This window comes from Delphinus delphis, chromosome 10 (genome assembly GCF_949987515.2).
Source record: "Delphinus delphis chromosome 10, mDelDel1.2, whole genome shotgun sequence".
In the NCBI taxonomy this organism is placed as follows: Eukaryota; Metazoa; Chordata; class Mammalia; order Artiodactyla; family Delphinidae; genus Delphinus; species Delphinus delphis.
The window spans coordinates 16690636-16714911 of NC_082692.2; the positions used below are offsets into that span (position 1 = coordinate 16690636).

General features: G+C 43.0%; 1 protein-coding gene across 4 annotated transcripts in view; it reads left to right on the plus strand.

Moving 5' to 3' along the window:
* CDKAL1 (CDK5 regulatory subunit associated protein 1 like 1) overlaps nucleotides 1-19773 on the plus strand; it is a 654211-nt gene extending 634438 nt beyond the window's left edge. For 3 of the 4 annotated variants that reach the window (XM_060023566.1, XM_060023563.1, XM_060023567.1), the window contains one exon: nucleotides 18763-19773. In XM_060023566.1, coding sequence (XP_059879549.1) covers nucleotides 18763-18954 — 192 coding nt within the window. In that variant the 3' untranslated portion in view covers nucleotides 18955-19773. The remainder of the gene's footprint in view (nucleotides 1-18762) is intronic. The other variant, XM_060023565.1, reaches the window with a different exon arrangement.
* Nucleotides 19774-24276: the final 4503 nt, after the last annotated feature.

A 24276-nucleotide genomic window follows, 5' to 3' on the forward strand; every position in this document is an offset into this window, starting at 1 on the left:
AACAAAATGTCTTTGATACGTCGATACATACATACAATGGAATTTTGTTCAGCCCTAAAAAGAAGTGAAGTTCTAGTACATGCTACCGCATGGCTGAACCTTGAAAACATTATGCTAAGTGAAATAAGTCAGGCACAAAAGAACAAATATTATGTGATTCCACTTGTATGCAAGATCTAGAATAGGCAAGTCTGTAGAGCCAGAACGTAGCTTAGAGGTTATCAGAGGTTGTAGGTAGGAGAGTTGTTTCTTAATAGTTACTGAGTTTTCTGTTTGGAGTGATGAAAAAGTTTTAGAAATAGACAGTGGTGATGGCTGTACAACATGGCAGATGTAATTGCCACTGAACTGTACACTTAAAAATGATTAAAATGGTGATTTTGATGTTATATATATCTCACCACAGTAAGAAATATTTTTAAAAAGTCTCGGGTTTCCCATGACACTCAGAGTGGAAGCCAAAGGCCCTGCACTGGCCTACAAGGCCTAGTGCCTTGCATACTCCTCCGTTGCCTCTCTGACATCATCATTTACCCTTTTCCCCCTCGAACACACTGGGCCGGCCATACTGGCCTCCATGCTCCACCTGAGATGTGAACACAGCAGGTTTGCTCCCTCAGGAGGGCCTTCCCACTTGCTAGACCCTCTGCGTGGAACGTGCTTCTGTTAGATGCCCACATATCATGTCTGTCCTCTCCTCCATTCAGGTCTCTGCTGAAGCCCACCTTATCAATGAGGCCTTCCTGAGGAGCCCTCTGTTGAGTAGCAGCCCCCACCATCTGTCACACCTAGTACCCCCTCTGTCCTTACTCTGTTTCTCTCCACGGTACATCTCACCATCAGACATACCAAATATCTATGTTTCTTTGTTTCCAGCTAATACAGTGGAAGGCCCATCCATGAGGGCTGAGCTATTTTGCTTTGTTCACTCCTTTGTCCTTAATGTCTGGAATAGTGCCTGGCATAGAGCAAATGCTCACTCAGTGTCTCTTGAATGAATGAATGAGTGAATGAATATATTTGTGCTGGAGATATATGTGTATCCCTTACTTAAAAAGGATTGCAGAACCAAATAATCTGGTCATCCTATATATTAGTTAGCTATTGTCACTATAAATGCCTCATATATAACAACCACAAAACCTTAGTGGGGTTCAGCTAATCTCGACTGGGCACACTCACACATCTGCAGTCAGCTGTGGGGTCTCTGAGTGGATCTTCTGATGTAGATGTGGCTGCTGACATGCCTGGTGATTCAGCTGGCAGCTGGCAGGTAGCCACAACTGGGACTACTCGGATGAATCAGCTCTGCTCCATGTGTCTCATCCTACAACAGGTTAACCTGGAAACGTCCTCATGGTAAAGGCAGAGGAACAGGAACAGCAAACAGGAATGCACAAGAGCTTTCCAAGCCTTGGCATACGGCATGTTTGATAACATGCCATTGGCCAAAGTAAGTCACGTGGCCAAGATCAGGGAAAGCACTAGGCAGTTATGTGACCGAAGGCACAGCTAGGGGAGCACGAAGAGTTGGGACCATTGCTGTATTCAGTCTGTCCCAACCTATGAAATCCTGGACTTTTTTGCTTGTGAGCTGCACATCGTTCCACCCTCTTTCTGTAGCCCCAGATAAATTACATGCTGCTTTAGCCTTTGAGCCAGTCATCCCAGCTCTACAACTCACTGTCTTGTTTTTAGTTACTGAGTTGTGAAACGGGAAGGGTTAGATCTAGTTTTTAAAATAAAAGAAACCCCTCATTTTTCACATAAAGAATCTGAAATCTAAAAGTTAGGAGTTAAAGCTCTTTCTCATGGTCTTCGATTAGGAAACTTCCAGTTCTCTGGAGGATGGCAGTTGTTCTCTGAAGTGTATGTACCCAGCAACTCAACATTATCACCCGTAGGGCCTGTGGTAGGCAGAATAACAGCGTCCCAAACATGCCTATGGCCTGATCCTTGGAACCTGGGAATATGTCAGGTTACATGGGAGGCAGGGGATTTAAGGGTGCAGGTGGAATTAAATTTGCTAATGAACTGACTAGAATCCTGCAGCCTGTGGAAGAAAAACCACATTCACAGAAAGACAGACAATGAAAAGGCAGAGGACTATATACCAGATGAAGCAACAAGATAAAACCCTAGAAAAACAACTAAATGAAGTAGAGATAGGCAACCTTCCAGAAAAAGAATTCAGAATAATTATAGTGAAGATGATCCAGGACCTCAGAAAAAGAATGGAGGCAAAGATCGAGAAGATGCAATAAACGTTTAACAAAGACCTAGAAGAATTAAAGAACAGACAAACAGAGATGAACAATACAATAACTGAAATGAAAACTACACTAGAAGGAATCAATGGCAGAATAACTGAGGCAGAAGAACAGATAAGTGACCTGGAAAACAGAATGGTGGAAATCACTGCCACAGAACAGAAAAAAAGAAAAAAGAATGAAAAGAAATGAAGACAGCCTAAGAGACCTCTGGGACAACATTAAACACACAAACATTCGCATTATAGTGGTCCCAAAAGGAGAAGGGAGAGATAAAGGACCCGAGAAAATATTTGAAGAGATTATAGTCGAAAACTTCCCTAACATGGGAAAGGAAATAGCCACCCAAGTCCAGGAAGTGCAGAGAATCCCAGGAAGAATAAACCCAAGGAGAAACATGCTGAGACACACAGTAATCAAACTGACAAAAATTAAAGACAAAAATTATTAAAAGCAACAAGGGAAAAACAACAAATAACATACAAGGGAACTCCTATAAGGTTAACAGCTGATTTCTCAGCAGAAACTATACAAGCCAGAAGGGAGTGGCATGATATATTTAAAGTGATAAAAGGGAAGAACCTACAACCAAGATTACCCTACCTGGCAAGGATCTCATTCAGATTCAACGGAGAAATCAAAAGCTTTACAGACAAGGAAAAGCTAAGAGAATTCAGCACCACCAAATCAACTCTACAACAAATGCTAAAGGAACTTCTCTAAGTGGGAAACACAAGAGAAGAAAAGGACCTACAAAAACAAACCCAAAACAGTTAAGAAAATGGTAATAGGGACATACGTATCGATAATTACCTTACACGTGAATGGATTAAATGCTCCAACCAAAAGACACAGCCTCTGGATACAAAAACAAGACCCATATATATGCTGTCTACAAGAGACCCACTTCAGACCTAGGGACACATACAGACTGAAAGTGAGGGGATGGAAAAAGATATTCCATGCAAATGGAAATCTAAAGAAAGCTGGAGTAGCAATACTCATGTCAGATAAAATAGACTTTAAAATAAAGAACATTACAAGAGACAAGGAAGGACACTACATAACGATCAAGGGATCAATCCAAGAAAAGATCTAATAATTATAAATATATATGCACCCAACGTAGGAGCACCTCAATACATAAGGCAAATGCTAACAACTATAAGAGAGGAAACTGACAGTAACACAATGATAGTGGGGAACTTTAACTCCTCACTTACACCAATGGACAGATCATCCAGACAGAAAATTAATAAGGAAACACAAGCTTTAAATGACACAATAGACCAGATAGATTTAATTGATATTTGTAGGACATTCCATCCAAAAACAGCAGATTACACTTTCTTCTCAAGTGCACATGGAACATTCTCCAGAATACATCACATCTTGGGTCACAAATCAAGCCTCGGTAATTTAAGAAAATTGCAATCATATCAAGCATCTTTTCTGACCACAGCGCCATGAGATTAGAAATCAATTACAGGGAAAAAAATGTAAAAAACACAAACACATGGAGACTAAACAATATGTTACTAAATAACCAAGAGATCACTGAAGAAATCAAAGAGGAAATCAAAAAATACCCAGAGACAAATGACAACAAAAACATGACAGTCCAAAACCTATGGGATGCAGCAAAAGCAGTTCTAAAAGGGAAGTTTATAGCAATACAATCCTACCTCAAGAAAAAAGAAAAATCTCAAACAATCTAACCTTACACCTAAAGGAACTAGAGAAAGAACAAACAAAACCCAAAGTTAGCAGAAGGAAAGAAATCATAAAGATCAGAGCAGAAATAAATGAAATAGAAACAAAGAAAACAATAGCAAAGATCAATGAAACTAGAAGCTGGTTCTTTGAGAAGATAAACAAAATTGATAAACCTCTAGCCAGACTCTTCAAGAAAAAGAGGGAGAGGACTCAACTCAGTAAAATTAGAAATGAAAAAGGAGAAGTTACAACGGACACCACAGAAATACAAAGCATCATAAGAGACTACTACAGGTAACTCTATGCCAGTAAAATGGATAACCTGGACGAAACGGACAAATTCTTGGAAAGGTATAACCTTCCAAGACTGAACCAGGAAGAAATAAAAAACATGAACAGACCAATCACAAGTAATGAAATTGAAACTGTGATTAAAAATCTTCCAACAAACAAAAGTGCAGGACCAGTTGGCTTCACAGGTGAACTCTGTCAAGGATTTAGAGAACAGCTAACACCATCCTTCTCAAACTCTTCCAAAAAATTGCAGAGGAAGGAACACTCCCAAGCTCATTCTGTGAGGCCACCATCACCCTGACACCAAAACCAGACAAAGATACTACAAAAAAAATTACAGACCAATATCACTGATGAACACAGATGCAAAAATCCTCAACAAAATACTAGCAAACAGACTCCAACAACACATTCAAAGGATCATACACCATGATCAAGTGGGATCTATACCAGGGATGCAAGAATTCTTCAACATACGCAAATCAATCAATGTGATACAACATATTAACAAATTGAAGAATAAAAACCATATGATCATCTCAATAGATGCAGAAAAAGCTTTTGACAAAATTCAACACCAATTTATGATAAAAACTCTCCAGAAAATGGGCATAGAGGGAACCTACCTCAACGTAATAAAGGCCATATACAACAAACCCACAACAAACATCATTCTCAATGGTGAAAAACTGAAAGCATTTCCTCTAAGATCAGGAACAAGACAAGGTGGTCCACTCTTGCCACTATTATTCAACATAGTTTTGGAAGTCCTAGCCATGGCAATCAGAGAAGAAAAAGAAATAAAAGGAATAGACATTGGAAAAGAAAAAGTAAAGCTGTCGCTGTTTGCAGATGACGTTACTATACATATATAATCCTAAAGATGCCACCAGGAAACTAGTAAAGCTAATCAATGAATTTGGTAAAGTTGCAGGATACAAAATTAATGCACAGAAATCTCTTGCATTCCTATACACTAACAACAAAAGATCAGAAAGAGAAACTAAGGAAGCAGTCCCATTCACCACTGCAACAAAAAGAATAAAATACCTAGGAATAAACCTACCTAAGGAGACAAAAGACCTGTATGCAGAAAACTATAAGACACTGATGAAAGAAATCAAAGATGACACAAACAGTTGGAGAGATATACCATGTTCTTTGATTGGAGGAATCAATATTGTAAAGATGACTATACTGCCCAAGGCAATCTACAGATTCAGTGCAATGCCTATCAGATTACCAGTGGCATTTTTTTTACAGAACTAGAACAAAAAAATCTTAAAATGTGTATGGAGACACAAAAGACCCCGAATAGCCAAAGCAATCTTGAGGGAAAAAATTGGAGCTGGAGGAATCAGGCTCCCTGACATCAGACCATACTGCAAAGCTACAGTAATCAAGAAAATATGGTACTGGCATGAAAACAGAAATATAGATCAGTGGAACATGATAGAAAGCCCAGAGATAAACCCATGCATCTATGGTCAACTAATCTATGACAAAGGAGGCAAGGATATACAGTGAAGAAAAGACAGTCTCTTCAAAAAGTGGTTCTGGGAGAACTGGACAGCTACATGTAAAAGAATGAAATTAGAACACTCTAACACCATACACAAAAATCAACTCAAAATGGATTAAAGACCTAAATGTAAGACCGGACACTATAAAACTCTTAGAGGAAAACATGGGAAGAACACTCTTTGACATAAATCACAGCAAGGTATTTTTTGACCCACCTCCTAGAGTAAAGGAAATAAAAACAAAAATAAACAAATGGGACCTAATGAAACTTAAAGGCTTTTGCACAGCAAAGGAAACCATAAACAAGATGAAAAGACAACCCTCAGAATGGGAGAAAATATTTGTAAATGAATCAACGGATAAAGGATTAATCTCCAAAATACATAATCAGCTCATGCAGCTCAGTGTTAAAAAAAAGAAATAAACAACCCAATCCAAAAATGGGCAGAAGACATAAATAGACATTTCTCCAAAGAAGACATACAGATGGCCCAGAGGCACATGAAAAGGTGCTCAACATCAATAATTATTAGAGAAATGCAAATCAAAACTGCAATGAGGTATCACCTCACAATGGTTAGAATGGGCACCATCAGAAAATCTACAAACAGCAAATGCTGGAGAGGGTGTGGAGAAAAGGGAACCCTCTTGCACTGTTGATGGGAATGTAAATTAATACAGCCACTATGGAGAACAGTATGGAGGTTCCTTAAAAAACTAAAAATAGAACTACCATATGGCCCAGCAATTCCACTACTGGGCATATACCAAGAGAAAACCATAACTCAAAAAGACACATGCACCCCAATGTTCATTGCAGCATTATTTTCAATAGCCAGATCATGGGAGCAACCTAAATGCCCACTGACAGATGAATGGATAAGGAAGATGTGGTACATATACACAGTGGAATATTACTCAGCCATAAAAAGGGATGAAATTGGGTCATTTGTAGAGACATGGGTGGACCTAGAGACTGCCGTGCAGAGTGAAGTGGTGGTGGGATGAATTGGGAGATTGGGATTGACATGTGTACTCTAATATTGTATAAAATAGATAACTAACAAAAAAAGAAGTTAAACTTCAAAATAAATTTGCTAATGTACTGACATCAAAATAAAGAGGTTTCCTGGATTATCCAGGTGGGTCCAGTGACATCACAAGAGACCTTAAAGTGAAAAGGCTCCGGGAGAATCAGAATCAGAGGGATGAGAATGCTGACTTTGCAGATGGAAGGGAGTCACAGCCACGTAACATAAGCTGGAAAAGGCAACGAGACGGATTTGTCCCTAGAGCCTCCAGAAGGAGGACGGCACCTCACTTGATTTTAGTCCAGTGAGACCCAGTTTCTTTTGGGTTGTTTGAGGTCTCAGTTCTTCGTTGGCTGTTCGTAGAAAGTCTCCCTCAGTTCCTTCTCATGAGGGCCTCTGCATAGGGCAGCTCGTTTCCCCCAGAACAAGCAAACAGAGAGAGTGAGAAAGGTAGAAGCCACAGTTTTTAGTATCCTAATTTCAGAAGGGACATCCCATCATTTATGTGGAGTGTAATTAATTAGAAGCAAGTCAGTAAGTTCAGTCCATCATCCCGGGGAAGGTGTTACACAAGGACGTGGCTGCTAGGAGGTGAGGATCGTTTGGGGCCATCTGAAAGGCTGCCTGCCATGCTTTTATAGTGATATAAATGATTAGATCTCTTAATATTAGTCTTCTCTCAGTTATTTTTTTTTTTAATTTCATTTATTTATTTTTGGCTGTGCTGGGTCTTTTCTGTGCGTGGGCTTTCTCTAATTGCGGCGAGTGGGGGCCACTCTTCATCGCGGTGCGCGGGCCTCTCACTGTCGCGGCCTCTCTTGTTGCGGAGCACAAGCTCCAGATGCGCAGTAGTTGTGGCTCACGGGCCTAGCTGCTCTGCGGCATGTGGGATCTTCCCAGACCAGGGTTCGAACCCGTGTCCCCTGGATTGGCAGGCAGACTCTCAACCACTGCGCCACCAGGAAGCCCTTCTCTCAGTTATTTTAATGACTTTTGGTAGAATCATCATTTTTTATTTTTTAAAAACTATCCATGTTCAAAGTAGGAGGGGAGAACGGGCATACCTTGGAATGGATGTTTGGAAGAACACATAATAGAACTTTGGAAGTGATAGGAAAATAGGTAGAGATGTGAACTTTTTCAGATGGCTGAGTTCAGTGTAATTACTGTGAGTATGTACCGTGTAATTTTTCTTAACTAGTTTATCTGAACTTTGCAAGATGAATAAACGTCATGGTGATCTGAAGGAAACATTTTACATGTTAGCTCATCATTTGTGAGATTCTTTGAGACAGAACAAAGCACCTGCCATCTCCTTTATTCATTTTATGCAGTTCATGGAGCTCAGTGATGCTAAAACCATATTTCCAGTGTCATTGAAAGTGATACTTAGGATGAGAGGTTTGCATTGTGATAGCAGTTAACATCACCCATGTTTTTTGTTGTTGTTGTTGTTATTTAAAACAAACATCTGCCAACACACCCTCATGGTTACCTATTTGGACAAAATCCTTAGGAGTAATTATTTTGAGTTGAATTGATTAAAGATTAACTTTAATGCCCCCAATTGTTATGTCCATCTGCATCCCAGTTCACAGCTTCCAGTGTACACTCCATGGAACGAGGATCGTTTCGGTTCTGGTTTAAGAGATTATCAAAAGGACTTCATTGTCAGTGAAGCATTTTGACCCAATTCACTTTTTCTTTAACTTTGCCACACCTGTGGAGCAGCTTTAGTTTGTACTAATGCTTATTTCCAGCCAGTAATTCGGAACAGATGAGTTCTGATTTCTGCCACTGTCATGAACGTTGTGATCACAGACTTCATAGTTCTAAGTGAGCCTCTTGGTCTGTGTGCACGCGTGTGTGTGTGTGTGTACATCTGTGGCTGATATTTAATTAGCAGAAGAGAGAACTATACTATTAATTTGGGATCTGATTCTCTACCCTACCTGCCCCACCCCTCTTATTTTGGTACGTGTTAACAAGTCGAAAATCAGGGAAGTGTAAGCTTATTTGAATGGACATTTTGTCCTAGGTTCAAGAAAGATTAAGAAGGTCAAAGACGGGGACTTCCCTGGCGGTCCAGTGGTTAAGACTTCACCTTCCAATACAGGGCGTGCGGTTCAATCCCTAGTCGGGGAGCTAAGATCCCACATGCCTCGTGGCCAAAAAAAAAAAACAAAACAGAATCAATATTGTAACAAATTCAATAAAGACGTTAAAAATGGTCCACATCAGAAGAATCTTTAAAATAAAAGAAAAGGTCAAAGAAGATGAAGGCATTCAGATAGAAGCCCGCAGTGGAGGGTTGAGAAGGCATTACGGAGCCTGAGCAGTCACCTTTGTTCATCTCTCCTCACCAGGGACTCATGCAGCAGTGCGCATTAGGGCTGCTTATGTGAAGAGGTGCCTCCTTAAGTTTATATTTTAGGGATAAAATGCAATTGTGATAGAGATACCTTTCTGCTATGAAGATAATTTTGTATTCAAAGCAAACTCTTCGAAAGTAGGAGATTAGAGGTTCTTTTCGAATAGTGTACCGCACTGCATAATGTATATTTTAAGACAATTTCCTTGTATTGATCACATATTTGGTTTCGATAGGTTTTCTGCATAGGCCATATGTTCAGGCTTGGTTGAAAAAAAAGATGATTCTAAACTCTAATTTATCTAGAGTTACAAGATATCAAACAATTTTTTCTTCCTCCCTGTTAGCTTCCACTTCAAGCTGTAACAGTGCCTCTGAGCCATGAGAAAAATTTACACATAAGAAATATTTTGAATTTATTAAAAGAAGTTCAGAGCTTAAGAGTTATTTTCAGATCCCTTGAGTAGGGTGAAATCCGATCTTACAGGAAATAATTAAGTTGGGCAAGTGCCGAGCTTTGGTTTTTGGTAGGATTATTATCTCTTTCGTTTAGTGCTGTTCAGGTCAGAGGGTTGGGCATCCAGCAAGGGAGGGATCACCGAGACCACGCAGGGACACGTCAGATCTGTTCCTTTGGTGGACGTCAAGCCAAAATTATTCAGAATATAATCTGAAATGCATTTGATCATATGGCAGACAGGTTAATAATTTATGTTTGGCCTTATTAGCAAAGCCTTGGGTTTACTCTGCTATCACCAAAATAAGATTCAGAAAACTAAGATAATAGTGATTTTTTTAGAGTGTGTGTGTGTGTTCTGGTTTAAAACTTCTTCTTTGCGGTTTTAATGATCTGATAAACAAGTACACATTTGAGGTGAGGGGGAAGAGGAAAAATTACATATGAATAATTGCTGATTTAGAATTGCTCATGCCCAAAAGTGATACAGAAAAGGCTGACAGTACTGTGCTGTCATCATGTGAGTCCATGACAGAGATTTTCAAATGTCAGTTTTCTCCCCAAATAAATGATAAGGTATAATTGATTCCAAGTTTAATTTGTTGATCCTGTTACATGACGATATACCAGTAATGCTAATGGACTATACGTATAACATTCTTTCCAGAGACTGCAAGAGGTAGAAAATACTACCCTCTTTGGCTCAGAGATAATGGGCACTCCTAATTATGTGATATTAAGATGCTCCCAGTTTGAGAAATGTCTAGAAGTATATTGGAGAAAGGTACCTTGGCCCCTGTAATCCCGTGTCCGTCCTGGTATCCGGTAATGACACGAAGCACAGGGACAAAGTTGTCTGTCGGTCCGGGAAGGGAAGCTGGCATGTGGAATGTGATTGCTGGCCCATGGCAACACCTGCAGGCGGCAGGGACCGAAGAATTCATTTAGAAGCTGCACTGCAAGCTGGGGAGACAGGTGGCAACTCTCTTACAGGGATGTCTTTTATTTGAGCAGAACCAGACCAACTGTTCCTCATTAAAACACATTTTGTAACACGTTCTAATGTGAGCAGATCAAGTATGTGTGCGTGTGGGCATGTGCGTGTGTGTGCAGAGGAAACCCGGGATGTGCCGTCCACAGGTCACGTTTACTGAGTCTCAACATGGCCCAGAGCTGCAAGACAGGTCGCGTGCGATGTCTCTGCCTGACCTGGGGCTGGCTTTCCTGGAAGGGCCTTCTCTGGGGAAACACAGAATAAACCGTCACCTCCATGTAAAGTGGAGAAAGTCTGTTTGATAGGAATCTTGATACTGGTAGTTACTTTAATAATTATTCAGTGCCTTGATATTTCTCATTTCTTTGCATTGCACTATAAATGCATCTCTGATATGTAACTACCAGGCTAGACTTAATATGTCTAAAGCCAATCCTCTCCTCTGCTTCCACATTTACACCTACTGTCTGTAAATTGGGTGAATACTTAAAGTTGGGAGAAACCAGTGTTAACGACTTCACTGGGCGGTTGGGAGGATTAAAGGAGAGAAGGCATGGAGAATAGAGCCCTTCTGGGCACATGGGGAACATTCCAGAAACACTACTTCTTCTACTTAGTATTTTTACACAGAGCTTGTCGTCCACCTTTCTTGCTGGATCGTTATGCCTCTGGTTCTGCACCCATGTCACAATTTATAAACATTTTTGGTGAGGAGGAACGGCAGGAGAGGCCGCTGAACAGGGTGGCTTTCTAACGTTGGAAGGGCAAGTTCATCAGCTCCCAAGAACAGGATCCTTGCAACTATATGAAAATATGAACACAGAATGCAAAGGAACAAGTAGAAACCCAAACATCCCTTCAGAGAACGTTGATTGACCACCTTCTAGGTACCCTCCCTTTCCTTCAGGTCTGTTTCTTTTGGCTGAAAGAGCTGTGAGGAGGACAAATAAGGGTGGCCCTGGAGGCCTGTTTTCTCAGTGGGTCTGGTGAGCTCCACAGAAGGAAAGGGCCTTAGAGGAGGCCCAGCCCTGGTGGCCCCTGTCTTCCTCCAGCAGGGAGCTTCAGGATCAGCCGGCCATACAGGTGCCGGGAGGCGCCCTGCACCCCTCTCCTGGTAACTGTGTGGAGCCCGAGGCTTCCGCTGGAGCGGGTCCTCTTGTGCAGCTCGTTCAGCTCCGCCTGCACTGAGCGCACCTTCTGGTGGGACGGCGAGAGCTTGGGGGACCACACACGCCGTGAGTGCCGTGATGAGGGCCAGCCGGCAGGACACACAGCCCACAGAGCGGGAGCTCCCGGTGCATCTGGGCTGGGTGCTGGTTGAGAGAGTCGAGATCTGTCCAGTCAAGATCTGACACGTCCATAGGAAGAGGGGCAGGGGCGCATGGTGGCTGGAGGCGAGATGGCAGGGTCAGGCGGAGAGCAGAGTCGTGGCGGTGACTGTGACTTGTTTTCTTCCTCTTTAGTTTCCTTGAAAGCAGCGTTACAGCAATATTAGGTACTGGAAGAAAAGGCAGACATAAAAAGGGCCCGTGGCACATTTGACAGGTGAATTCCCCCTTATAAATGGTGGTGTCCAAGTCTCCCTTCTTATATAGTATGGTTTTAGTTAAGAGCCTTTCCAGAAGGCTCACCCCACAGACTGAGAGCCCGGGGAGTAGGAGGTGCCAACTTCACGGCGGGCGTAGCTTCTCCCTCGCGGGTTAGAGCTGCAAGGACAGCATCCGGGATAGGACGTCACCCTCCCGGCGCTGCTGGCAAATGCTGTGGGAGGCTCTGCCCTTCTCCGTCTTCCACGCCACACTCCTGGAATGGAGTATAATGGTGGCCCTTCATCGAAACCTTCTGTATTCCTGGCACTCTGCCCACGCTCTGGGCATGCGAATTCTAACCCTTTCAACAACATGTTAAAGTAGATACTGGTCTCCCTACCTCACAGAAGAGGTAACTAGGCCTGGAGAGCTTAAACCACTTGCCCGGGGTCACACAGCTAATAAATATCTGAGCTTGGATTCGGTTTCTGGTCTGCCATGCTCTTCATTATACTGTGCCCCTCCTGATGATATGTGTAAGAAACAAAAATAGTTTAAATTGATAAACCGTATTTGAGAAGCAAATAAAATAGTGACTTCGTAATTTTACAAAAATAATATCTGAGGCAGTGTGCATATTTCCTTAGGACCATAAAATACCATGGAGTGTGTTCATCTTTTTGGAATCTTAAATGTTCAAGACACAATATATATACCTCGTTTAATCCTCATAACAACCCTATGATGTGCAGATACTTACTGTATCTCAGGTGATTCTGTATGGGGCAAAAGAGAGGACAAATCATTTGCCCAAGAATTCTCAGATGGAGCTGGGATTAGAGCCCAGAGCCCATGCACTTACTGCTTCTAGAACAGGTCCCATTTGTTTCTCTGGTGATAAAAGTGCCCAGGTTAAAGGCCTCCCCTTCCTTTCCCTAGCAATACATGTATAACTGCTAGAGAAGAAGGAAATAATTAGAGGTTGACTATTGTTACCATCCCAACTGTCTTTATCTTTAACTGATTGAAATCTGATCCCTGAAGGTTCTGAACATCAAAGTTGTTTTTGATTTGGTTTGGTTTTTTTGGCATATATATGTGATGCTACTCTAATAGATGTATTACTTTAGTAGGATTTGATAAGCTGTACTTTTGAAAATTACAATATGTTTAAGAATTAGGAAGTGAGTATGTTTAGAAATTAATCAAGGGAACAGTGAGATTTACAAGGGGGGAAAAGCATGTTAATCAAAGTTAACACTTTCTTAATGTGTCCTTAGTCTACTATGACTGGATAAATACGTGGATCTTTTTGATTGAACGAAGGTCATATCCTGCTTTGTTTCTATCTGTTTTGTAAAAGGCATTTCTAAATGGAATTTGATTTCTTAAGAATTATAAATCTGAGAGTTGATGTTTAATTAGTTTTAGTAAATAATAAAATTTCTTGTATTTGTTGCATTATAGCTTGAGAGATACAAGTGTGTCTTAAATTTCAAAAATCAATGACTTGGTAATGTTTAAGAGGTTTCTGGAAGGCTCGAGCCTTCTGTTTACTTTCCAGAACTATTGACTCTGCCAGGTTTTTCTCTAAAGTCAATTGTATACGTTACTCTGCGTGTATGTGTGTCTAAACTTTATCTTGCTATTGGTTATGTATCATCACTTCACCTGTAAACCCTTTTTATTTTCATTACAGTCTAGAAATACTACATTATTTTATATTCATGAATGGTGCTTCTGACTGTGTGGAAACCATAATAGTTGTGCATTTATATGTTTGAGAATCTTGGACTTTATGAGAAAGTCCTTGTATTTCCTGTATTTCTAAATTACTTTTCCTTCAATATCACAGTGGTAGTGACAATTGAAATGTACAAAGCTAGCTGGCAACAGATCACTGTCATCTGAGAAACTTTTTTTCAATCTTATATTTTAAAACATATCATCAGACTCCTTTAATCAAGATGGTGAACTGGTACAGGGTGAAGATAATGAAAGAAGCACAGCATGGCAGAGACAGGCTGCATTTCCTCTCTCCTGCTGTGTCATCAAGCTCTCACCCTGATCTTAGGGAGAATGGCAGGGTGGGCTTCTTGTGGGGCTGCGTATGGGTGCCACGGTACTCCACACGATTCTGTGATGCAGACTTGCCCCCAGGGACAGGAGAGTGGCTTGCCACCATATGGGTCAGTTATGTTCAGATGTGTTAAATGTTTGAGTGAGGGAGGGAAAAATCAGTGCCCAAGAAAGAATGACTGTGTTGAACCCAGCCACAGATAATCCACAATGCTGCTTTAGTAGGTTCCTTTTATGTTTTGAGCAAAATTTTATGGCAAATGAGTTGGAAGGAACAGAGGAAGAAATTCTGTGAAACTCTTGTTAAAAGTTGAAGGGTCGTGGGGCTTCCCTGGTGGCGCAGTGGTTGAGAGTCTGCCTACCGATGCAGGGGATGCGGGTTCGTGCCCCGGTCCGGGAGGATCCCACATGCCGCGGAGCGGCTGGGCCCGTGAGCCATGGCCGCTGAGCCTGCGCGTCCGGAGCCTGTGCTCTGCAACAGGAGAGGCCACAACAGTGAGAGGCTCACGTACCGCAAAAAAAAAAAAGAAAAGAGTTGAAGGGTATTTTCAGGCTGAGAGCACAGGTACTTTACCTGTACTGCACCTTTGTGAAGCAGAATATGTTAAAAACCCAACCCAATGCTTGATGCTTTGAGACTCACCTAGTCCTGCCCGGGGCAGCCTGACCCCTGGCCCCCAACACCAGTGATCACCGAATGGCAGCTTCTGGGATTGCATGCACAGAACCAAGGTTCATTTTTCAGAACTGGGGGTGGGACAGGAGCAGATCTTCCCTGAAGCTAGTAGAGCTTAAGATTCAGGGCCTGACACTTTGAGGGGCCCCTTCCAAGGCCCTGTTCTTAATTTTGTATTGAATTTTTTTTTTTTAAGAGAAAGCATCAGGCCCCACAGTGTCTGGATCTGTGAACCTACTGAAGTTATTTGCAGGGTGTGAGCGAGGCTGTGTGTATCGGTGCACGGATGCCTCCACAGTTTTCTGGGGGAACAGTCTGTAGTCCTCACTGCCTTCTCAAAGCCATCTGTGACTTAAAAAGGTTAAAGAACTCAGGCCTAGGAGAACTTAATCAGCCTCTTAGTTCTTGTCTTGTAAACCCAAGCCTAGGAAGTGATGGTTTAATTGCTAGAGGCAACAACTCAAGACCCTTTTACAGTTGTGCGCATCGATCACCGGAGACATAGCTAAGCGTGTTTTTGATCAGTTGTATCTCATCTGGAATACTCATCCTCATATCCGTTCATTCACTCATTCGTTCGTTCATTCATTTCTGAACACTTGCTGAGTACCTGCTCTGTGTTTGCCGCTGTGCAGGTTCCAAGAACCCAGAGATGAATTAGGCAACCTCTCTGCTTTTGAGGAACTCACAGAGCTTCCGTTATTTTAGCTGTAGAAGGCTGCATTCTTTCCCAAGGTTGAGTGCTGTCCTTGAGACCTTGGGGCTATTTTTAACCATCAAAATGAAAGCTTGTCAACATATTCCCAGCTCCAAAATATCATGCAGAAAGCCAATCGTGCAAGAGAGCGGTTTCCCGGGGCAGGTCTGGGTGCAGCCGTCACTGCTGCAGGGACCACGGCTCCGTCTGTCCAGCTGTGACCTTCTTATCAAGGGCCCCCAGTGCAGGAACAGCAGCAGGGTGTCAGCCCAGATCCCTGAGGAGCCCAGAAGTAAATGATGGCTCGACTGCCACTGGGGTTGAGAGATTCATCCTTGTGGACAAAAGCTATATTAATTTTGCAATCAGTCTCCTATAGTCAAAGCAAGAGTTCTTCCATATCTATCACAGGCAAGTATTAGCTGGTGGAAATTGGGTTGTGAAAGGTCTTCTCGTTTCCCCATTCCTCTCCTTTGTCCCTCCGTTACCCACTCACCTGAACTCAGCTACTGTTGATTCTACATTAAGTGTCTGTTGTGCCCTCCTTTCCGTGCCTTCCGCCATCCTCCCAACACAGGTCCTCAGCACTCTCCACCTCATCTGTCGCCACAGCTTGCCCCCGGATTCTCTACCCCCACCTCCCCGCTCCCCTCAATGCACCCTACACCTTCGTGCCAGAGTTACCTTCTGTAAAGCACCCTTCCAGTGCTTCTCCTGTGCATGGCAGGGCTGCCATTCCACACAGGGGCCGAACCTGTCCCCAGATTGTTCGAGAGTGTGGAAGGAAAGAATAAGCCACGTGAAATGGTTGTTCGGAGGCATCTTGTGCTTCCGTGGCTTTCTTGCACTTCCACAGCCGCGCCTCTGGCTCGCCCCCTCCTCCCAGCCCCGCAATGTTTCTTCCATCCCGGATTCTCCTTCCCCACCCCGCCTCCATCTCTTAAAGTGTTATTCAGGTTTCAACAGGGGAGACACTGATTCTAAGGCCTGTGCATAAGGTGGAAATCTTATAGCGTGGAATCAAAATTACACGTCGAAACACTAGAACCTCCCTGAGAGTGGCCAGGTGCCTCCTGTCCTCTCCTCCCCGCACCTGCTGAGACACATCAGGGGACAGAGACCCCCTACAGAGTCTCACCGTCATGTCTCCTAGCTCCTCGTGTTCTCTCCAAGCAGGGTTTCCCAGCCTTTCCATGTCAGGCACATGGCACACCAGAGTGGATGCAGAGGCTGTGCGTGGGGGTGGAGCCCTGTGGCCACTCAGACCCCTTCAGGTGCCCCTTGGGGGTCGGGGCAGCCCTCCTGCAGCGGTGCGCCAGCTGGGAGTCCCTGTCCTAAGGGACGTGTTTGATGAATAAAATGGCTTCGTGGTTTTTTCCTGTGTCATTCTTCTTTTCCTGAGTAGATATGGTTGCATCCCTAAAAGTTAGATACGTCTGTGATGACTCCACTCTACATAAATTCTACCCTTCGTGAAGTCGGCCTTGATTCTCCGTAAACACTGTTTGTCTCTTTCATATAGTTCGTGTATAATCTGGAAATTTATGAACTTGGTCTGACCCTTCAAGGAAAGGAACTATAGCTTGTACGTAGCTTGGCCTACCTGGCCTATGGTAGGTGTTTGAATGTGCCTGTGTTGAAGGAGTGAGTGATAGCTTCTTCTTGCATCAAACTAAAAAACTTGTGCACAGCAAAGGAGACCATCAACAAAATGAAAAGGCAACCAACTGAATGGGAGAAAATATTTGCAAATCACATATCTGATATCTGATGAGGGGTTGATATCCAAAATATATATAAAGAACTCATACAGCTCAATAGAAAAAAAAAAAAATCTGATTTTAAAAATGGGCAGAGGGGCTTCACTGGTGGCACAGTGGTTGAGAGTCCACCTGCCGATGCAGGGGACACGGGTTCGTGCCCCGGTCCAGGAAGATCCCACATGCCACAGAGCGACTGGGCCCGTGAGCCATGGCTGCTGAGCCTGCGCGTCCGGAGCCTGTGCTCCGCAACGGGAGAGGCCACAGCAGTGAGAGGCCCGCGTACCACAAAAAAAAAAAAGTGGGCAGAGGATCTGAATAGACAGTTTACCAAAGAAGACAGACAGATGGCCAACAGATGCGCGAAGAAGTGCTCATCAGCACTGATCATCAGGGAAATGCAAATTAAAACCACAATGAGATGTAACCTCATACCTGTCACAATGGCCATCATCAAAAGAGATAAGAACTAACAAATGTTGGTGAACATATGGAGAAAAGGGAACCCTCGTGCACTGTTGGTGGGAGTGTAAATTGGTGCAGCCACTCTGGAAAACAGTATGGAGTTTCCTTAAAAAACTAAGAATAGAACCAACATATGATCCAGCAATTCTACTTCTGAGTGTTTACGCAAAGGAAACAAAAACACTAACTCAAAAAGATACATGCATCCCATGTTCACTGCAGCACTATTTACAATAGCCAAGAGATGGAAGCAACCTAAGTGTCCATCAGTGGGTGAACGGACAAGGAAGATGGGGCGTATGTATACAATGGAGTATTACTCAGGTGTAAAAGAAAAGGAAGTCTTGCCATTCACAACAACATGGACGGACCTTGAGGGCATTATGCTAAGTGAAATAAGTCAGAGAAAGACATAGAATCTAACAAAACAAAACAAAACCGAATATATAGATGCAGAGAGCAGATTAGTGCTTGTCAGACCCAGGGGGGTGGCAGGTGGGTGACAGGGGTGAAGGGAGTCAAAAGATACAAACTTCCAGTTATAATGTAAATATGTCCTGGGAATGTAACGTACAGCATGCTGCCTATAGTTAACAATACTGCATTGTATATTTGGAAGTTGGTTAGAGAGTAGACCTTAAAAGTTTTCATTACAAGGGAAAAAAATTGTAACTGTGTTGTAACTAGACTTACTGTGGTGCTCATTTCACAATGTATACAAATATTGAATCCTTATGCTGTGTACCTGAAACTAATACAATATTATATGTTAATCATATCTCAATAAAAAAATAGCTCCTTCTAGGGGTCCTTTGCTTGACTGATGTCACATTAGCGCTTTTTTTCTTATTTTGCATCCTTAATGTCTTCCGTTTTCCTCTATGTTTCTCTCTCTATAGGAATTCAGAAATAGGCTTGGGAACCACCTGAATTCAGTATCCCACACCTTGGATGCAACTCAGCAAGACTCGGCGAGTTCCAGAATGGCGCTACAATTGCAAAGGCTACACCAGGACTGTACACTGAGGATGTCTGTGGTCCTGGCTCTGTTTGCTTTTCTTTTTGCTTTTTTGATCAAGGTCTGTAATTAAAACACAACTAACTGAAGCATCGGTGAAGAAGAATAATGGGTTCGATCCCTGGTTGGGGAATTAAGATCCCACGTGCTACACGGTGTGGCCTTTAAAAAATAAAATCTGTGAAGAGGAATGAATTTCTAATTAAAATCTTCAAAGAAAAGGAGAGCGACCACATCACTTCTCAAAGGGCAGTAATTTACAGTCTCCCTGCCCTTCAGCCACACTCTTTAATGGGGCTTACCCAGTCTCATCTTGAGTTGGACTCGTTGGTTATTTGACCTAAAACCCAACAACAGCTGCTATAGCATGTCTTTTCAATTAAGCTCCCCTTGGTTTATTTTTAGCAAGAAATGCAAGTGGTCGCATTTTCTTTAAATCACCAATCTTCAAGTCAGAAACCTATTTGTACCGTGGGTCTGGTCACCTCTTCCTTATGTGGGAAGATTTTCCATTTTCAATAAACATTTTTACATGTATCTTTCTCTTTATGCTTTGTTTGGGGTCCCGATGCCACTACAAACATCTTATTTTCCACAGCAGATGTGTTCCTGAAAAGTTTACATGGAAACCTGTTTCTGGAACTTGGATCCTTTCAGAACATGCAGGGAGAGCCTACCAATTAAACGACTCCTGGCAACATCTTGAGAAGTCAGAGGAATCACCCACTTCTTCAGCTCCCACAGACTTTCGAAGACTGGACTTGTCGAAAACAAGCTCTGCCTCTTTTCTGACATTTTCGATTGATTCCATCCACTGTCTATTTCTACCTGACATCACTGGCCATTTACTAAATGAAGTGATTTCTTCCACAATAAAAGGAATTGTTGTAGTGAGCAAGGCTCATGACTGTCAGCATTTGAGTAAGTTATTTGGATCGTATAGCGCAGGGAAATCAGGCGCCCGTCATTACCACAGGACAGTTTTCATTTTTAAACCCCCATCCCTTTTCAGCTCTTCATTTTATCTCAAAATGTTTCAACCTCTTTTGTATCTTTTGAATCCAGATTAAAATTAAATTATAAGCCAGTGAGTTAAAAAACCAAAACAAAAAACTCTAGTATTAGTACACTTCTCCTGACCCTGGTATGTGCTTCTAAGAGGAGATCACATTTAAAATGCCAGGGTTTGCTCCTGCTTCCTCTGAGTCCTGCAGTGAGATGTCTACTTGGGATCCCCCTGTTCTGGCAGCGAGAGGAGAGAGATGTGTTAGAGAATAGGAGCCTGCTGGGTCCTTCCTTTCTTGAGATACGTGCAGTCATTTCTTTATTAATAAACAGAGTGGGTTCCAGCGTGGTACTTATTTAATAAAAACCTAGCAGAAGTGGAATTGCTACCGAAAGCCTAGAGTCACACTATATAAGACATAAGAAAAGCTTTGCATCTGGGACAGATTGGAGACAGAAAGCTTTTTTTCTATTTCCACTGTCTCACTCTATTCCTCTCACCCCCTCATCTGCTTCTTTCCTCCCCTCTAGCTCTGTACCTGTCTCTCCTCCGCTCTCGTCCCTTCATTTTTTCTTCTGTGAGTGAGAGTGATACACCCAGCAGTCCGATAGCCCCACGGCCCCTCACCAACCATGGTGGGGATTATCAGGGATTGTTCAGCCGTGCGGGATTGTCCCCGCGCCGCCGTGGCCGTTACATAACCCCAAGTAGGCTGCGACTCCACTCTGCTCTTAGGTCCAGGAAGTTTAGAAGCCCCGCAGCAGGGACCAGGTCGTACATGGTAGCAGCCACCACATTGAGGACCAGTTGGCAAGGGGGTGGCAGTGGTCTGGAGATCCAGCTTGCTTCTCCATGACCTCCTGCTAGAGGGATACGGGAGAGAAGCGTGGGTGGGCGTCAACCACTCAGTTATCTTATAGACAGAATTCGGAATGCGACTGAGCCTGGGAGCCATAGGGGTAAGTGTGGCGTCAGCAAAGCTGTTTCCTTTCCAGCTCCTCTCCTTCCTGCCCGTAGTGTGGTGGCACGTCTACCCTTCTGGGGTTAGGCCTGATGGTGTGACCTGTTCTGGCCGGTGCAAAGGGAGTGGAAAGGTCATGTCTTTCTTTGGGGCAGACATGTTCAAATCCAGTCTGCCCTGTGTTCTTTGCACCATAGACGTCATTGTGGACACACGTGTCAGGATGAAGCTTCCTCCAGCCTGGGTCCCTGAGGGAGTGCAGGGAGATCGCCTTCTGCCGGCGTGCGCTAGACCTCGTGTAGAACAAGAAAGGAGCCTGTGCTGAGCCACTGAGCTCTGGGAGCTGTTACCATGGCGTAAGTCACCCTATCCTGATTCACAGAGTCAGGCGTGGTAGGATAAACTTATCAAATGTGCTATCAGTTGACCTGCAGTTTGTAAACATAACTGCTGTTACGCTTTATATTTTCTTTTCATGTTTTTCCGTAGCACCAGAGTCTTTTCATTTTTTCTTCAATGCGGCCCTCTCTACTAAAAAGGAGACCCGTGAAGAGATCTGTCTTCGTTCATTCAGGATGCTATAACAGAATGCCACAGACTGGGTGGCTTCTGAACAGCAGAAACGTATTTCTCACAGTTCTGGAGGCTGGACAGTCCAAGATCAAGGCGCCAGCAATTCGGTAGCCTGTGAGGGCCCACTGTCTGGTTCACAGATGGCCGTCTTCTTGCTGCGTCCTCGTATGGTGGGAGGGGCAAGGGAGCTCTCAGTCTCTCTCGTAAGGGCGTTAATCCCATTCATGAGTGCTCTACCCTCATGACCTAATCACCTTTCAGAGGCCTCACCTCCCACCATCACATTGGGTTTTAACATATGAATTGGCAGGGGGTGGGGAGGACAATATTCAATCTATAGCAATATCTTTTGAATACTTGGGCCAGTTTTTTCCTTAAATTCTTTATTAGAGTAAAACAAACACATGAAAGTGCACATACATGTATAAAAATACGTGCATAAATCGTAGGGTGGCAGCTTGATGCATTTTCAAAAAGTGAGCACATTGTAACCAGCACCAGGTAGGCTCCCCATGCGCCTTCCCAGGCGCTAACTCTGTCCCCCAAAAGGTAACGACTATCTTATTTCTAATCATAGATTGGTCTGCCTGTTCCTGAACTTTACATAAATGCGGTCATACAGCAGACAGTGTTTTGTGTCCGCCTTCTTTTGCTCAACGTTGCACGTGAGAGGCATCCAGGTGGTTGTGTGCGGCAGTAGTTCATTCACTTTCACTGCGGAATAGGATTCCGCTGTATGAATATACCACATTGTAATTATCCATCCTACTTTCGAGTTGTTTCTGATTTTTTGGCTATCAGAATAATAATGCTATAAACATGTTCTTGGGCCCACAGAGATGTGCATTTTATGAACTTATATCGAGAAATGGAATTGCTCAGTCAGGGCGTTTGCACACGCTGCCCTGGTGTTTGGAAAGCGTTGTACCCATTTACGTTCCTGTCAGCGGTATCTAAGAGTTCGGGTGCCATCCACTTGTTGACGTGAACTCTGCCACTCTCCCCACTGTTTCTTCTCTCTCTTTTTTTTTTTTTTTTTTTTTTGGCGGTACGCGGGCCTCTCACTGTTGTGGCCTCTCCCGTTGCGGAGCACAGGCTCCGGACGCACAGGCTCAGCGGCCATGGCTCACGGGCCCAGCCGCTCCGCGGCATGTGGGATCTTCCCGGACTGGGGCACGAACCTGTGTCCCCTGCATCGGCAGGCGGACTCTCAACCACTGCGCCACCAGGGAAGCCCTCTCTCTCTGTCCTTGACTTTGTTCAGCAGGCCTTGTCTCTGTTGTCTCTCATCCGTGAGGCAGCCCTGTTTTGATAATAATGATAATACTGATAACCATCAACTCTCTAGCCTTTAAATGTGTCAGACAAAATGATGTGGACTTTACAAGTGTTCATCGGTCCTGAAAACACAACCCTGAGATAGGTACTATCGTTCCCATTTTGCTGAGAAAAAAAAAAAAATTTAAAACACACAAGACTAAGTAACTTGCCAAGGGCACAGAGCTACTAAGTTCTAGAGGCAGAACTTGAACTCAGCCTGACTCCAAAGCCTGCGCTTCTAGGCTGTATACTCTTCCCGCTCCCATGACGCCATCTTCCACCTAAACTTGACCTGAACCAGTAGACGGGTATCTAGGATTAACTCTGTGGATGCCGAGGTTCTGGGGGAGCCCAGCCTTTCTCTCCATGTCGTCCTGCTCCAAGAACGTGCATCGTACTTGATGCACTCTTAAAGATTTAACAAGTTGCTTTTCCTTCCTTCCTCCCTCCCTCTCCCTCTCTCTCTTTCTTTCTATCTTCCCTGGTTCATCAAGTGCAAGACTGTCAATAGGATAACATAAAAATTCTTTGGTGAAAACTTTGCTTTGTTGCTAGGAAAATGTGTCTAAACATCAGATTTCCATATGTCGTTCAGTCAAAACATAGGCTTTTCCATTGACTTCACTCCAGGTTGAAAATTTCAATGTATATTATAAGATGTCTTGGAGGGAGAATTAGAGTTACAAATGAAGCTTCAAGAGGTTTTATCATCATAAAATAAGCATGGGGGAAAACGTAAGAAGGGAGAGAGGTAGAGAAGGGAAGAAAGGAGGGAGAGAAAGAAGAAAAGGTAAATGATAGGAGGGTAAATGATATTCTTAAGGCTTGCCTGACCCCTAAGCCCCCCAAGGTGCTGCACTGAACTCACAGGAGCGCCACGGGATATTTTAAATTTTTGAGGGAAACACAGCGACATCTATCAGATACCATGTAAAACTATTAGCTCAAAATAGTTCACAGTTTCAACATTAAAACGCACAACATTTTTTGATGTTACCGTATCTTTGTAAGACTAGGTTTTAGGTGGTTCCTGTGATAAAAAAGCAAGTATCAAGTGAAAAATCAATGTTTAACAAGGAATGAAGGTGATTTTATTTCAAGGTCTGAGAAGTTGTGCAGTGCCCGAAAGATACACACCTCCCATTAATAGATAATTATGGCAATTTTTGAATGAAATAGATCATTTATTTCAATTTACATGTATTATTTTTTCAAATAGTTCTTGTAAGAAATTAAGACACAAATATTTCTTAAGCTGTTAGGACCTACCTACTTAATAACCAGAGTGGTTGGCTGTTTCTTTTGGCCTAGGGGTGCCGTGAATCAAGAAAGCTTGGGCATCTCTCTCTATGATACAACCTAACCTGGAGCATCCATGCCAAATTTATATTTAATCTGCAGTTCTAACCACTTCTCAAAGTATTTTTAGTTTTAAAAGTCAATTCATCGATAGCACATTTGATAAATTTATACTTGCTTTTCCACTGAGCTTGATTTTTTTTTTTTTTTTTTTTTATGGTACGCGGGCCTCTCAC